Source organism: Panulirus ornatus, chromosome 68 (assembly GCF_036320965.1).
Source record: "Panulirus ornatus isolate Po-2019 chromosome 68, ASM3632096v1, whole genome shotgun sequence".
NCBI classification, from domain to species: Eukaryota; Metazoa; Arthropoda; class Malacostraca; order Decapoda; family Palinuridae; genus Panulirus; species Panulirus ornatus.
Window position 1 is genome coordinate 10,479,354 of NC_092291.1, and position 16,170 is coordinate 10,495,523.

Below are 16,170 nucleotides of genomic sequence, written 5' to 3' on the forward strand. Positions count from 1 at the left end.
AGCTTCAAAGAGTAGGGACTATTATGAAATATATTTGTGCTGATCTATCTGTCTTTATCTCTGATGCCAGTCCCCTGCTGGAACTTCCTCAATGGGATACTCACAGCAATAGGGTCCAAATAACTAATGAACTTCAGTGCCGCTTCATATCTTTTAATGCCTTGCCCTCAACAGGTCACTGGTAGAGGGCAAACTCTAATGAGTGTATGTAGAAGCCATTATCTAATGTTCCAAGAGACTACTTTTACTTAGTGTTCCTACCTACTACTTCTATCTAATGCTCCTACCTTCTACTTGTACCTAATGGTCCTGCCTAAATGTTCCTTCCTATTACTTTTATCTATTGCTTCAACCATTTTGCTGTAGGCACATCTGCCAGCTGCAAGTAGGCATAGCTAGTCATTGAGAAAAAGTTTGGAAAGTATCTCCTCTTGCATTTTTCCTCCTAATACACCATCTTTTTTTTGTTTTTCACAGGTAGTGCATTCCCAGATGTAGCAGCAGCAGTAGAGAAGGAACTTGAGGAATACAAGAAAGCAGAGACCCACATTAAAGGCTTGAAGAATGATTTGCCAGATGAAGATGCTATTGACCTGTTGAGTGACAACACAGCAAAACTAACATCAGCAATTACATCCTTACCAGAATTGATTAAGAAGAAAGCTGAAATTGATAAGCACATGAGTATTGCCATGGGTTAGTGGATTGAAATTGACCTTTTGATACATGTGTCAGAATGCATTAGCCATTTTTCCTGGTAAGATCAAAGAGAGATTATTGAATGATAGCCATATATGTCTTACTGGAAACTTGTTGTTGTTTTCTCTCTTTTCTTACTTTTATACTAATATTTTTCCTTGTTTGTATTTGAAATGAAGCCATCTCTCCTTTTATGTATTTTTAGTTCAGTTTGCTTAACACTGGGTCACTTAGATGATAGCCCAACCAGCATCTAAAATTATTTGGTAGAATTGTAGTTGAAGCCTTACTGTGGGGTTTTAGTTAAAGGATTGGAAATAGGAACAGAAACATGTGAGGAAGGTTCTGCATGCTTCATTCTTCTTTTGATGAATAAAGAAAAATGCATGCTGGAATCTACAAAGTGAATGAGGTGGAAAAGGAATTCTATGAGCAGTGTGGTGCTGGTAGAATAGATAAGTTTACAGCCTAGAGTCCTCACCCTTATTTTTGCTTTCTTGTATGAATAGATGACTGTTTCCATATGTTATACTGTTTTTTAGCTCCAAAGTAGCTGTAGTATGGTAATGATAAACAGAAAATAAAAAAAGAAAAAGAAACACCTAGTGGCACAGGGGCAGGCAGTGTGATAATGGTAGATTATTTGTTGTGTTTTGCAGTCATTATATGGGTAGGGTTAGGAATGGGTTCATGGTACATTGAATAGATAAAGTTAGAGAAGAGAAAGAAGAAAACCATGTGGCACAGGAGGAGGCAGTGTGATAAGGGTGGATTATTTATTATGTCTTGCAAACAGTCATTATATGGGTGGGGCTAGGAATGGCTTCATGGTAAAATTGAATTGATAAACAGTTAGAAAAGAAAAAGAAAACATAGGCATAGGAGGAGGCAGTATGATAAGGGTTGATTATTTGTTGTGTCTTACAGACGGTCATTCTATGGGTTGGATTAGGGATGGGTTCATGCTAAAATTGAATATATATGTCTATATCTTTGATGTCTTGCTCCCATGATGGTAGGATCATGGCAGAAAAGTTTCTAGGCTGTCCTATCTAAAAGACATCCATCCCCTGACACCTCACTGGGTCACTTTCATTATATTCCTGTGCTTTTCCTTTCTAGGATGGTGTCTTCCCCTTATTTTATTTCATTTTTCCATGCTGCTGTATATTTTCTTTACCAACTTATCATCATACATCCTCTGCACATTCAACAAACCACTTTAAGGTATTTTGCCTAGGCCATTTTATGACGTCAAACCTTATATCTTTCCATCTCCCTGATATTTCATATCTGTGCACCTTAGCATTGCATACCCCATCTCATCTACTAATGCTAGAAGCACCCCACCAGTATTTCATTTCAACAGCCTCAATCCTAACATTGTCTGCTCTGTTCTACATCATGGTTTACACCCTTAAGTAAGGATTGATAGAACTATTCTATCAGTCTCCTTTTTATACATTCATGATCACATTCATCCCTCCCATATTTCTCCCCAAGTATCTGTTTGCCTTCAGCCCTTAGACTGTTCTCTCTTGTACTTCTTCCATTATGCCATTTTGTATAGTACTAAGCCCAAATACCTAATTTCTTTAACCACTTCCAACTGTTCACCACCCATTTTAGCTTTGCATTCAGCTCCCTGTTTATGTTTATAATTTACTGTATGACAGATCTACCACATAATTATTCTTCCTTTCATAAATCATTTCTCTACCCTTACAAGCTTCTGCTTCTACTCTCAACACCCTTCTTTTCCATGCCATGCAAGACTCTTCCACTATGTTTGTAATTTGTCTCCACTTTCCACTTGCAATGCTGAATCATCTGCTTATAAGTTAGTTATCAATGACTAGGTCCTTCAATGTAACTTTAGCTTGAATATCTCTCTTTCTACCCTTGCTTTCATTTTTCCCTCTGCCCCATCTATACATATATGTTTTGAAAATATTATCACTCAGCCTAAGTACCTATACCTATCTGAAAACTCATTAAATGATCCTGTTGCATCCAACAACTTTTTGTAGTATCGGTTTTCCTCTGTGATAAGTTCTGTGGATGCATAATCAATATTGATTTGTGTCATACTGCTCACAAAGCCACATTGGTATGAAGATTCAATAAACTGACCCAGTTTTTAAGGCTTTTCAGTGGAGCCAATGTCCAGCCAACTTATAGCAGAACCACATGGCAAAATCATTGATTGAAGCAGCTTATATGGAAAGTATATATGCCTCCCAATACTTCAGAGCTACTTTTCTCTTTCCTTAACAGCCCTGCTGAACAGTATCAAATCTAGAAAGCTAGATGTTTTCTTTGAGATGGAGGAGAAGATAATGGGTCGGAACACTTTGGAGAGACCTATACTAGAGGTAAATTACTATATTATATATCAACTGTTATGAGTGTAACATTTACAGGGACTTAGGAGAACAAGTATTGTTTTCTTCCTTGCTCCATTTTAGTCATTTGATGAAATTTTTACAATTATAATTGGAAATGTAAGTCTAAAAGGCTTGTACATTTGTCAGTCATATCAATTAGTTCTTATTCATTTTATCTTTTGCCGGACCTCAACCCTGACTCTACTTGTAAGATTATTGTCAAAACCCAAAATTAATTAGGATTTAGAAAATATAACATTTTCTAAAATCAGATTTATACCTAGGGATAGGGGAGAAAGAATGCTACCCAAGTATTCCTTGTGGGTCTTAGAAGTTCACTAAAAGGGGTGGGAGTGGGATGCTGGAAACCCTCCCCTACTGTTTTACTTTTCAAAAGAAGGAACAGAGTAGGGGGCCAAGTGAGGATTTTGTCCTCTAAGGCTCAGTCATCTGTTCTTGACGCTACCTCACTAGTGCAGGAAATGTCAGATATGTATAAAAAGAAAATCAGATTCATGTCTTGGCATATCCTATCCAAACAAAGCTGATATCACAGTTCGCAATCCCATGTAATGGTAATATAGAGGTCATGGGTTAGTGGTCAGGGGACATATGAATTGTCAGAAATTGAAAATAGTGAACTCCTATTTATAGTGGCACAAGGCGTACAGCATAATATGAATATGTTTATTGGTAGGAGATTCCCTTGTGAATTATCATAATGACTTATCACAGTCTGTATGGAATGTGAATACTTGTAGATATGGCAGTCTTGATATACTCTTGAATTAAACTTTTTTCATGAGGAATTACTTTATTTGATATGTCACATGAAATAGGTAATCTTGCAGTGTTTGTTAGATGGAATGTTAATGATTTGTTTAAAGATGGTTGTTATGATTCTTGTAGTAATTAGATTTCTTTATGCTCACAGATAATCAAGGACCCAGACTGTGGTAATCCAATGGATAAACTTCGAATCTTTATGATAATGTACTTGTGCTCCACAAACATGACAGAGGTAGAGTTTGATGATTATACCACAGCGCTAACTGAAGCTGGTGCTGACACAAAGGCACTCCTCTACATGAAGAGATGGAAATCATTAATGAAGGTATCCTTTTTTTTAATTTCTGTATCCCAAAGATAGTTGAGATGTGGTAAAGGAATATGTTTATTGAAAAGAGTTTTTTAGAGAAATGTAGTAACCATGATATTAGCAGATTCTATGGAGGACTGTACTTTGAATTGTAAAATGATAAATCATATTTTGCAAAATTGATCAGTTGTTTGATTTATTTATTTACAGTTATCTGCTCATATACATCATGTAAAATATGACACTGTAAGAGAGAGGTGTGGTAGTAATCACAGTATGAATGTGAATCAGAGTTAAAAAGGATGTCCCAAAATAGTCTGGACATATGGTGTGGATGAAAGACAAAAGGATTAATCAAGATGATGTACATGTCAGAATTAGAGGTAGCAAGGGGGAAGCCTCTGCAAACACTTAAGTAGGCTTGTCCTCTGCCATTGGCTTGTTAAGAGTAAGGCACTAAAGACTAAGAAGCAGTGCTGAAATTAACAATTTGTGGAGAGCCTACTGTCATGGCCACTCCCTTAAGGGAGTTCCAGGAGAGAGCAGGCATCAGAGATATAGATAGATAGATGGAATGGGGAAGGGGAGACCAAGAAGGAGATAGTAGGCTGGAGTGAAAAAGGCTTTTAGTTATTTAGGCCAAAACTTGTAGGAAAGTGAGAGGTGTGCATGGGATAGAGAGAATTGGAGCAACATGGTGTATAGGGGGTGACATGCTGAACCAAAGCTTATGAAACTGTCTTTGGAAGCATGGGAAGGATATATGGGGATTCGCTAAGGGATAAGGGGCTTTGGTTTCAGTGCATTATACATAATAGCAAAATAGCAAGAGTGGTGCTATCTTGCTAATGCTGGAAATGGGAACCAAATATTGAAAAAAGCAAATTGTTACTTCGTTATTGGAAAATCTTTATTAAAATTTTGCATATCAACAGATGACTGCTGGTGCTGGGATGTCAGAGTACACAGGTGGAGTTGCCAAGACAGTTTCCATGTTTTCCAAGCTGATGAATCAAGGTTCTGCACTTGTTGTGGAGGGTGTCAACTTTGTTCTTAAGGAAAATGTAAGTGGTTTCAGATAGAATACATGAAATTTTTTTATTTATCCAGAGTTGGGATTTTTTTTTTTTTTTTTTTTGTATTTTCCAAACAGTATTTCACTCCAAACATATTTTACTCCAAATGCTGTGCTGCACTGCAGGTAACACAAGTATTCCTTGGAACACCCTTCTATTTTATGGTAACGAATTTAGAAAGGTAAAATAGATGGATAATACATCAGTTCCCATTTGAAATTCTGTAATTTTTTGGTTTAGAAGTACATAACTATTGAAATCTGTCAACTTTGGCAATTTTTTCTGTGGGGTAGAGATGCTGTTTCGTGTGTGGCGGGGTAGCAACAGGGAATGGATGAAGGCAAGCAATTATTTATATGTACATGTGTATATATGTTTATGTCTGTATATGTGTATGTATATTCCCTGGGGATAGGGGAGAAAGAATACTTCCCACGTAGTCCCTGCGTGTCGTAGAAGGCGACTAAAAGGGAAGGGAGCGGGGGGCTGGAAATCCTCCCCTCTCGTTTTTTTTTTTTATTTTCCAAAAGAAGGAACAGAGAAGAGGGCCAGGTGAGGATATTCCCTCAAAGGCCCAGTCCTCTGTTCTTAACGCTACCTCGCTATCGCGGGAAATGGCGAATAGTATGAAAAAAAAAAAAAAAAAATATGTGTATGTATATGTGGGAGACCATATTAGAGGTGGAAAGATGGAGTGAAAAAGATTCTGAGTGGTCGGGGCCTGAACATGCAGGAGGGTGAAAGGTGTGCAAGGAATAGAGTGAATTGGAACGATGTGGTATACTGGGGTCGACGTGCTGTCAGTGGATTGAACCAGGGCATGTGAAGTGTCTGGGGTAAACCATGGAAAGTTTTGTGGGGCCTGGATGTGGAAAGGGAGCTGTGGTTTCAGTGCATTATACATGACAACTAGAGACTGAGTGTGAACAAATGTGGCCTTTGTTGTCTTTTCCTAGTGCTACCTCGCGCACATGCGGGGGGAGGGGGTTGTCATTTCATGTGTGGCGGGGTGGCGACAGGAATGAATAAGGGCAGACAGTATGAATTATGTACATGTGTATATATGTATATGTCTGTGTGTGTATATATATATATATGTATACGTTGAGATGTATAGGTATGTATATGTGTGTATGGACGTGTATGTATATGCATGTGGATGTGGGTGGGTTAGGCCATTCTTTCGTCTGTTTCCTTGCATGTGTGTGTGTGTGTGTGTGTGTGTGTATGATTGGATGGGCCATTCTTCGTTTTTTTCCTGGTGCTCCATTGCTGACACGGGAAACAGTGATTATGATAATAATAATATTTTCGTATACATCTGAAGATTTAGAAGTATGTGTTTTTCAGTGATCAGAAAAGCACATATAGATGGGTTAGTTTGGTAGTGATCATAAAACCAGGAAAATAGTAATAATAAATTGAATAATCGTTTGCTTCAGAAATTGCCTTACCTAAAGAGATAGAGAAGCAGACAGGAAAATGTGTTATGTCTTCTGTGAGAGGAAAGGTGTCTATAATGAGTATAAATCCTTATACTAACAAAATTTCAGGTTTGCTTTTGACTGAAATTACCCAGATGTTGTCTCTGTCCTTTCAGGAAAGTCATATCCTGATTAAAGAGCACAAATCTTTTGTTGGTAGATGTTTTACTTTCTAGATTTAATGGATATCTACTATCTGGTCCTGAGATACTGCATGCCATGATCAGGAAGTAAGGAGCCAGCCTTACACTGTTATGTAATATTTCAGATATGTTACTTTATTTTTTTTTATTAAAGGTTGTTTGCACATCATTTCTTTGTGTTTGCTTAGGCTACTAGGTTTGTAAAAATATTTTGGCAATTATTTGTTGTATTATATGGCTTGTTTTATTTTGTCACATATATGAACTTCTTCATTGTGCTACCAAGAGTACCTCTTTATTCTGTGAATGTTGGATTGATTAGTAAAGTGTGTTTTGGATGAAAATCTTTATCATATTAAAATGCATGTGATATCCAAGGGGATCTAAACTTTGGCAAGTCACTGGCCATTTTCCTCCATAGATTCACCAGTCAAGCACATAGAATTAGTTTTAATCAGAAACCTCTGAACACAGGTGAAGATTGCAGTGTACACATTTTTCTCACTTATCATATTAATAAATACCATAATTTTGCTCTTGGTGTCATCTAGTAGTAAGTTTTGAAATTGATATATTGTGTGTTTTATTGCACATAATGAGTTAACAACCAGTAACGTATCATTAGGGTGACTAAAAAGTATCATACTAGCAATGACTGGGTTTGCTGTTAATGTGCAGTCCAGTTTAATGCCTGGTCAAAACCTAATAACTATTGTACATTCAGCTTAATCCTTTTTTATGCTCAGAATAGTCTTTATCAAAACTGATTTTCAGAAGAGTTTACCTGTGGTGTTTTGTTGTAGTAGGAATTAATGCCATGGATTTTGATCTTTATAGAAACTACCTATCACAAGAATTGTGGATCATTTGATGGAGCTGAAAAACAGTGAAGAAGAGAAGGAGTATCGTTATTTTGATCCTAAGCTATTGCGTCCAGGTGATGGGATGGCAGCAACCCCTCGAACTCGAACCCCTTTCCAGGTTAGATTTTGAAAAATATTTTCTTCAGTCAGCTGATATATCAGATATATGGTCTTCTTGTCTTGCATGGCTCACACTTATTAAACCAAAATTTTATTTGTAGTATCAAATGGTAGCCTGTATACAGCTTAATCATTATATGAATGTTTGCCATTAACCATTTAAGGCATCTTCTATCTCTGTTGATAAGCTTCACATACTTAAAGTGGGCCTTGTATAAGTAATTCGTAACCCATGTTTCTGACTGTATGTCTTATTTCATTTTGATACAGGATGCAGTGGTATTTGTGGTGGGTGGTGGCAACTACATGGAATACAGTAATCTCGTCAGCTATGCCAAAAAGAAGGCTGGGACTAGCAACAAAAGAATAATTTATGGCTGTACTGATGTCATTAATTCTGAACAGTTCCTCAATCAGGTAAGAAATACTACCATAAATTTTCATATTCACCTGTGGTCTAAGAGAGCACCTGTTCAGTATGGAATTAACCCATTCATTGCAGTTGTCCCATATATATGTGACAGATAAGCCAAACTCATGGCAATATCCACTGTCCAAAAATATATATCTCGTGGTTTGTCATGCCTGTACATTAGGTTTAACAATGTTATATTTATTTTGTCGAGTAATATTTAGTTAAAAAAGGTAAAATATTTTTTATAAGTACTGCACATTTTTTTTCTTTTAGTAATTGCTTTCCTGTGTGCATTCTCAGATTTTAAGTCTGCAGCAAGAAATGGGTTAAAACTATTTTATTCCCTAAAATTGAATATTTCCATAATTGATTATCTCCTTTAAACATGATGAGGCTTGCATAAAATGGATGAATTGCACAAATTCTTGTTCAGAGAATTCTAATTTAAGTTATAAATGTATAAACAAAAGTTCACCTTGTGCCCAAAAATATTCTACAAGGAAATACATGGACTATAAATGGATTTGAAGAATGGCTGTTGGCATATGGTTATTCACCTCAGGATTGCTTAGTTTTCAGATGCTACTACTACTCTCTAGGACCTGGTTTTAGTTGAGAAAATTGCTTTTTGAGGTACAGAAACACATATCTTTAAAGTAAGCAGAGCACTATGAGCATCTTTTAATCGCCATTCCCTTTCCTTTTGGAAAAACATTCCAAAGAGTCCATACATTAATATACACTGATTATGGATGCCACTGGCCTGTGAATGATAGGAATGTCTAGATGCTTCAAAGCACCTCTCCTCCACACTGTGACATCATAGTCTTAGATGAATTACTGTACAGTTGTAGGGTCCCTGTGAAAAAGCACCTGCTTACCTCAAACATTTTGTAATAGTTGGAGATGAATCTTTATGTGTAAGCACCCTTCCTTATGGTTTGTAATTCTCATATTGATTTGCTGTTTGAACAGAACTTACTGAAACTCTGTGCTAATGGATATAAATGAAGTGTACAATAATTACATAACAATATGGAATGTATTGATAATGTATCATCTTAACCAAAGTTTAGCTGGAGTTAGCTTTAGGGGCTTACCTCTGTCCTAGCAACCCTGTCTTGATCAAAGTTTATCTTTTTGGTCTTCAGATAAAGTAGATGGTTTTCATTTGCTTTTAAAGACTTACCCAGTGTCACTCATGGTAATGTTTAGTAATTTTAAGGAATAGGGTTGAATTGTCAAACAAACCTAACAATTGTCACTTTTCTATGATTGCAACCCTTAGGTTAGAGGAAAAAGAATATTGCTTACGTATCTCTTGTGTGTTGTAAAAGGCGACTAAGCGTGAAGTGATTCACCCTCCCCAGTAGCTGTTTTTCCACCCTTTGCGTTCCAGATCCCATGCCTCTGCTGACTTTGTGTAGAGTTTTATACATTAATGCAAGCAGATGGTGGTTGCTGCACTTGTCTTAAAAGCTAAACAAACAAAAGCCTTTAGTACTTAATGGTGAAAGCTGATGTTTGTGGCTCCTTGAACCATCACACTTTGAATGTAAACATCATGAACTGTGTAGGTAGATGTAATACACTACATACTGTTTATTTTTCATTGTTAATTTAAAAACATTGATATGCTTCACATAAGAACTATACCTTTATATGACTTGAAAAATTACAGCAAACTATATTTTCTTAATTTTTTTTTCTTTATTGCAGCTGACTAGACTTGGTAATGACATGTCTTGAAAGGAACATCTTTGGTAATGATCATCTGTTCTGAGGTAAATTGTGCAAGAATAAATGCTGAGGTTTGTAATTGTATATATTTATATTTTATTGCTATTATGTACCAAAAATCTGTTTTAGTACATCCTAGAGATGTGTTTAAACCAAACAGAACTGTTAGCCAAAATATACAATTTATGATCTCGTATGTTAACCAGAATATGCAGTTTGCTATCTACTAAACTATAATGATGTACACCTAGAAAAATTTATCAAATGTGATTTTATTAAAGCTCAGTTTAGGGTAATCAATTCATGCATAATCAGTGTTAAATCACATTTTTCATGATCAAATCTGGCTTTATATTATTAATATGTATTTGAATATTACTCAGCATAGCTAAAACAGTGTGCCTTCCAACATCAGTCCCTGTACATATATTATGATGTCTGATGATTTTGGGAGATTTCTATTTGTGCTCAGTTGGAGGATTTGAAGGATGAAATTCTATACACTTTGACAGTTTTTTGGATGTATATGCATTACTTATTAAGGTATGAAAACATTTGTAGTGATGAATGTAAAGGGTAAAAGTATCTTTTTTGAGCATTTCACTTGATTTTTTAAAGTGTATATTCCTTTCATTTACGTTGAGCAAAACTTGTTACGAAATCTTTATATTAAAGACATATGTCTGTTTTGATTTTGATTTTTCTTTCGTGATATTACTGCCAATATATTTCTGCAAAATAGGAAAAAAAGTTGTCAGCACAGAAGGAAATAATTCATGAAAAATTTTACGTAATAGTGTTAAGGCTGTCAGAGAAACATGTTTTTTCCCAGTAACCTTTTTTTTACATGAATGGTGTCTGTGCTTATTCACTCATATCCACTTTAGGCTGTCTCTCTCTCTTTACATGCACACATGCATAACTACTACAACTACTTATTTCTGATTATCTGTTGTGTATGGGGAAAAAGTTTTTACACTCATTAGATGTCTACATTTAACCTCTCTTTTCTAGGAAATACAAATACTTACACGTGTGCCGATACTGAGATACTGTTCAAGATTGTCACTGGAGAAGGGCATATTGCTCAGGGAATGGATGATTTTAGACAACATACTTACCCATATGAAAGGAGACCAGGAAGAGGCACTGAATGAACTACAGACCTACCACACTGACGGGAGTTGTCTGTAAGTCTGAAAAAGATAATCTGAAAGCAAATGGGTGATCTTTTATAGAGGAGAAATTATCTAAGTGAAAGACGACTCAATTTTAGGGAAAGGTCATGTGTAATAAACCTCTTAGATTTCCACTAGAGTGAGCTCTGTCTTAGACAAAAGGAAGGTGGTATGGATTGTTTGTATCTGGGCTTCTAGAATGCATTTGATACTGTACTATGTGGGAGGTTGATTAAAGAAGCTGGATCACTCAGCACTAATAAGGAGAGACTCCTGCAATGGGTAGATTAGCTCAAAGGAAAGGGAAAAGGGGGGACATGTTTGAAGAGCCACCTAAAAATGAGTTAAGCTCACCAGGAAAGTGCTACAGGTTTTTGTTTTGTTACCATTACTTTTCTTGATCATTGTGAATGATCTGCTAAAAAGTATGGACTCCTAACTGAATATGTTTGCAGATGATGCAAAGGTCATGAGGGAAGTGAAAACTATGGAGGATTGCATCAACTTACAAAGGGGCCTTAAGAGACACCAAAGGTGGTTAGGTATGTGGATTAGGAATTGAACCTTAGTAAATGGAAAGTACTAAGGATGGGCATAGCAAAAGATGGTTTCAATATGTAGCAAGAATCTGTTTATAACAAAAACCTGGGTCAACATAAAGTTTATGGATAAAGAAATATTCAGAAAGTTCCCACATCATATTTAAGGCCAAAACTGAAATACTGTATGCTTCTCCTATGTTCGATGATATATAGTCCCAGCATGGGTGCAAATCTTGAGGTCCAAAATGACTCTCCACCCAAATGTCTTACACTCTATTTGATATTCTGTTGGTGTGTGAGATGCAAGATACTTCTTGTAGCTGTGGTGGTATGTTGCCAATGACATCTATGGATAAAAGGTGGGAGCAAACATCAGCCGAGTTTTACAAGGAGATGGGAAGCTGTAATTCATTTATGACACAAGCAGCTCTTTTATGGCCCATGACAAGACGAAGGGAGTGGCTTAAAGGTCAAGACTAGGTTAGGACAGTTGTTTTGTGCTAGTTGAGTCATTTTGGTGTTTAATTATTTTGTCATTGTTGTGTTTAGTGGGGAGGGGGATTTGTGATTATAGGTTGTCAGTGTGTGGCAGGGTTCAGCCTTTTATATCTACTTGGGGCTTGGTGACTGGTTATGAAGTTGTTTGAATGCAAAGGGTCTAGTGCTGTTCAAAAGAACTTGAGTGCCAAGCATATTAAGGACAGACTGTATTGGAAGGATTTTTTCATGTCATTGTACTGGTACTGTATGTCTGCGGTTTCTAAGCAGGTAGTGATTGTTCTGAGAGGTCTGTTTTGTGATTTGCAGCTTTATTACATTTGATTTTGACAGCGTGGACAACCAGTCAGGTGAAACACTTTTGTGGAGCTATTAATTGTTTATATATTATACTACAGGATTCTTTTTCTTGTCTAAATATGTTACAGATTTAGTCAATATTCTATTGGCATTGAATTTGTGGGCGGCATTTGTGCTGGTTTTCATGGTGTGGGGAGTGAATCTCGTGTGTTAAATGTGATGCTCCGTATAATTGGAATTGTAAGTGGGAATGGTCAGTGTTTCAGGATAATGGGAGACTACACATTGGATTCATGTCTGTCACAAAAAAGAATTAAAGTATATTTCTGTGGTGAAGCAGAAATTCTGTTCTGGGTGAGCCAGTGTCCTAATTGAGTAATATAATGTTGCACATTTGTTGTTGCCTGGGTTGTGTCAGGAGCTGTGATTTTAAGGTCATTTGCATATGAGAGGACTTTTACACTGTGGTATGTGGTAGGTGATGGAAAGTCACACAGAAGAGACTGAGGAGGGTAATCGGAGAAATGACTTAGGAATAACTCTGCTGTGGTGACTGAGGGTTTTGGAGGTGAAAAGTAGACAGGAACATTATGTAGGCAAATTTGGTAGAAATAGTTAGTTGGAACTGCAGGTAGGAGCCTCTGAAAACACAGCACTAGGGTTACCCTTGGCAAGTGGCCTGTTTAGGGTGAGGCTGTAAAGGATAAGAAGTGGCACTAGAGTTCACCAGTTATGGAAACCCTTTTGCTATGGCCACCCACTTTCAGGAGTTTCCCGAGGGAATGGGCATCAGAGATATATATAGACAGATAGCCCTTGTGAGTTACTCTGGCTTAGCCGCTAGTTATAAAGGTGGCCAACTATTTTTCTGCCCCCTTTGTGATGGGTGGTGTTAAGTATTTTTGTGCAAGGATGTTCTTAGGAATGGTATTAAATGTTTTGTTATTTAATGCCACCAATACTTTGCAGGAGTGTTGTAGTTGGTTTATCACATTCAAGATGCATTGTGTGAGGACTGAAAATGTTAATGGTAACCCCAGATAATAAGGAAACAGAAAGAATGTGAAACTAGAAAACAAAATTCTGAAGCTTGTACTCATACAATCCACAAGTCATTCACAAAGGAGCATTATATATATATATATATTTATGATTTATTTATTATTTATTTTGCTTTGTCGGTGTCTCCCACGTTAGCGAGGTAGTGCAAGGAAACAGATGAAAGAATGGCCCAACCCAACCACATACACATGTATATACATACATGTCCACACACACAAATATACATACCGACACATCTCAACGTATACATATATATATATATACACACAGACATTTACATATATACAAATGTACATAATTCATACTGTCTGCCTTTATTCATTCCCATCGCCACCCCGCCACACATGAAATAACAACCCCCTCCCCCCGCATGTGCGTGAGGTAGCGCTAGGAAATGACAACAAAGGCCACATTCGTTCACACTCAGTCTCTACCTGTCATGTATAATGCACTGAAACCACAGCTCCCTTTCCACATCCAGGCCCCACAGAACTTTCCATGGTTTACCCCAGACGCTTCACCTGCCCTGGTTCAATCCATTGACAGCCTGTTGACCCCGGTATACCACATCGTTCCAATTCACTCTATTCCTTGCACACCTTTCACCCTCCTGCATGTTCAGGCCCCAATCACTCAAAATCTTTTTCACTCCATCTTTCCACCTCCAGTTTGGTCTCCCTTCTCCTCGTTCCCCCCCACCTCTGACACATATATCCTCTTGGTCAATCTTTCCTCACTCATTCTCTCCATGTGACCAAACCATTTCAAAACACCCTCTTCTGCTCTCTCAACCACACTCTTTTTATTACCATACATCTCACTTACCCTATTATTACTTACTCGATCAAACCACCTCACACCACATATTTTCCTCAAACATCTCATTTCCAGCACATCCACCCTCCTCTGCACAACTCTATCTATTGCCCACACCTTGCAACCATATAACATTGTTGGAACCACTATTCCTTCAAACATACCCATTTTTGCTTTCTGAGATAATGTTCTCGACTTCCACACATTCTTCACACTCCCAGAACTTACGCCACCTCCCCTACCCTATGATTCACTTCCGCTTCCATGGTTCCATCTGCTGCCAAGTCCACTCCCAGATATCTAAAACACTTCACTTCCTTCAGTTTTTCTCCATTCAAACTTACCTCCCAGTGTGACTGAATATAATTTTTGTTTTGTTTTTCCTCACAAAAATATTGGCAGTTAAATCATCTACCCCACTGCATTGCAGTGAATTTCTTGATTAAAAGAAAGCCTTTTATAGATCTAAGAAATTACAGTGCTTTCATGATATATAATATGATACAGAACAAACAGTAGGCTTGAGTAATATTTTCAAAAAGTTCCCTCATTTGGAAAAGCTACAAAAATGTACAAGACTATTCTCTCCCATAATTTGCTGATAATAGTCTTTCCACACTTGCTTAGTCTTAAAAATAATATAATTAGGGTATTTCAAATAAAACACTAAAACAATAATATTTTCTCTTTCCCAACTTGCAAAGTAATCCATACAAGACTAATGCCTCAAACAGTTGTAAATCTCTGCAGTTATATTCTTCCTGTAAATGAAGCTGCTTCCTCTGCCATCCAATTTAAACATAAAAACTGCCCTCTCACTGGTAAAATCTAAGTTATATCACAAGCAAGGCAGACACAAAATTTCAAAGTACAATTGTATATCATACCCAATCAAACTCACCTGTGAAGCCTGTCTTACTTAAAGTACAAAGTTCATTATTTTCGAGCAGTACAGGTATAGTATTTTTCAGCAAGTAGATAAAGCATTTCTGCTGGATCTTTTACATTCAAATTGTAGAAAAGTATAGTAGTGTACACACTCTGGAAAATTTTGAATGTGTCACCCTGATTAGATCATGGGAAACAAAGCAAGTGAAATGGACCAACATGACTTAGTAACCATATATTACACTAACTTATCCAGCATTATTATAATTTCCTTTTTCAGTCTTTATATTATTACTTACAATAAACAGGGCATCTACAATAAATTTGTACTTGTACCTTCTACTATGTTAAGTGATAGACTTCAAAGGAATCTTTCTTCCACACTTTGACCCATTTGGTGTGCAACTAATATTGCCCCCTTCCCCCCTGTGGGAGAAAAATTCAGTTCATCAATAGGTGCACTATAGTCTAAAAAACAACACTTTTTCTTTTAAATTCAAACTTACCCATTCCTAGAATAAGAACATATTATTTGCCAGATTTGCCCATCCTTATTAAAAAATGAATTTCTTTTTTTATTTATATGATTAGGAGCACAAATAAATATATAAAAATTCTGGTGAATTAAGAGTCAATTACACATAGTTTAGATATAACATTATTTACCAAAATGGCCAAATTCTACGGACAGGCAGCATGGCCACCACATACATAAAGAGTCTGAAGAAGCATCCAACCACCCACCATGGCCACTAATAAGTTACTGAGTACTCCAGGCAGCTATAGTGACTCATCCCTCATTTAGGTTGCCATTTACAGTAAAAAATAACAGTCAACAATGCACATGGAATTCAACTTCC

At 36.8% G+C, this 16,170-nt stretch overlaps 1 protein-coding gene across 5 annotated transcripts in view; it reads left to right on the top strand.

Annotated features, from left to right (window-relative positions):
- Slh (sec1 family domain containing Slh) overlaps positions 1 to 15,100 on the top strand; it is a 28,685-nt gene extending 13,585 nt beyond the window's left edge. For 4 of the 5 annotated variants that reach the window (XM_071659464.1, XM_071659468.1, XM_071659467.1 and 1 more), the window contains exons 8-14: positions 478 to 696; positions 2,977 to 3,074; positions 4,021 to 4,200; positions 5,121 to 5,249; positions 7,726 to 7,869; positions 8,142 to 8,288; positions 10,006 to 10,712. In XM_071659464.1, the coding sequence (XP_071515565.1) occupies positions 478 to 696; positions 2,977 to 3,074; positions 4,021 to 4,200; positions 5,121 to 5,249; positions 7,726 to 7,869; positions 8,142 to 8,288; positions 10,006 to 10,035 (947 nt within the window). In that variant the 3' untranslated portion in view covers positions 10,036 to 10,712. Of the gene's footprint in view, positions 1 to 477; positions 697 to 2,976; positions 3,075 to 4,020; positions 4,201 to 5,120; positions 5,250 to 7,725; positions 7,870 to 8,141; positions 8,289 to 10,005; positions 10,713 to 11,040 lie in introns of those variants that run through there. The other variant, XM_071659466.1, reaches the window with a different exon arrangement.
- The last annotated feature ends 1,070 nt before the right edge of the window (positions 15,101 to 16,170 follow it).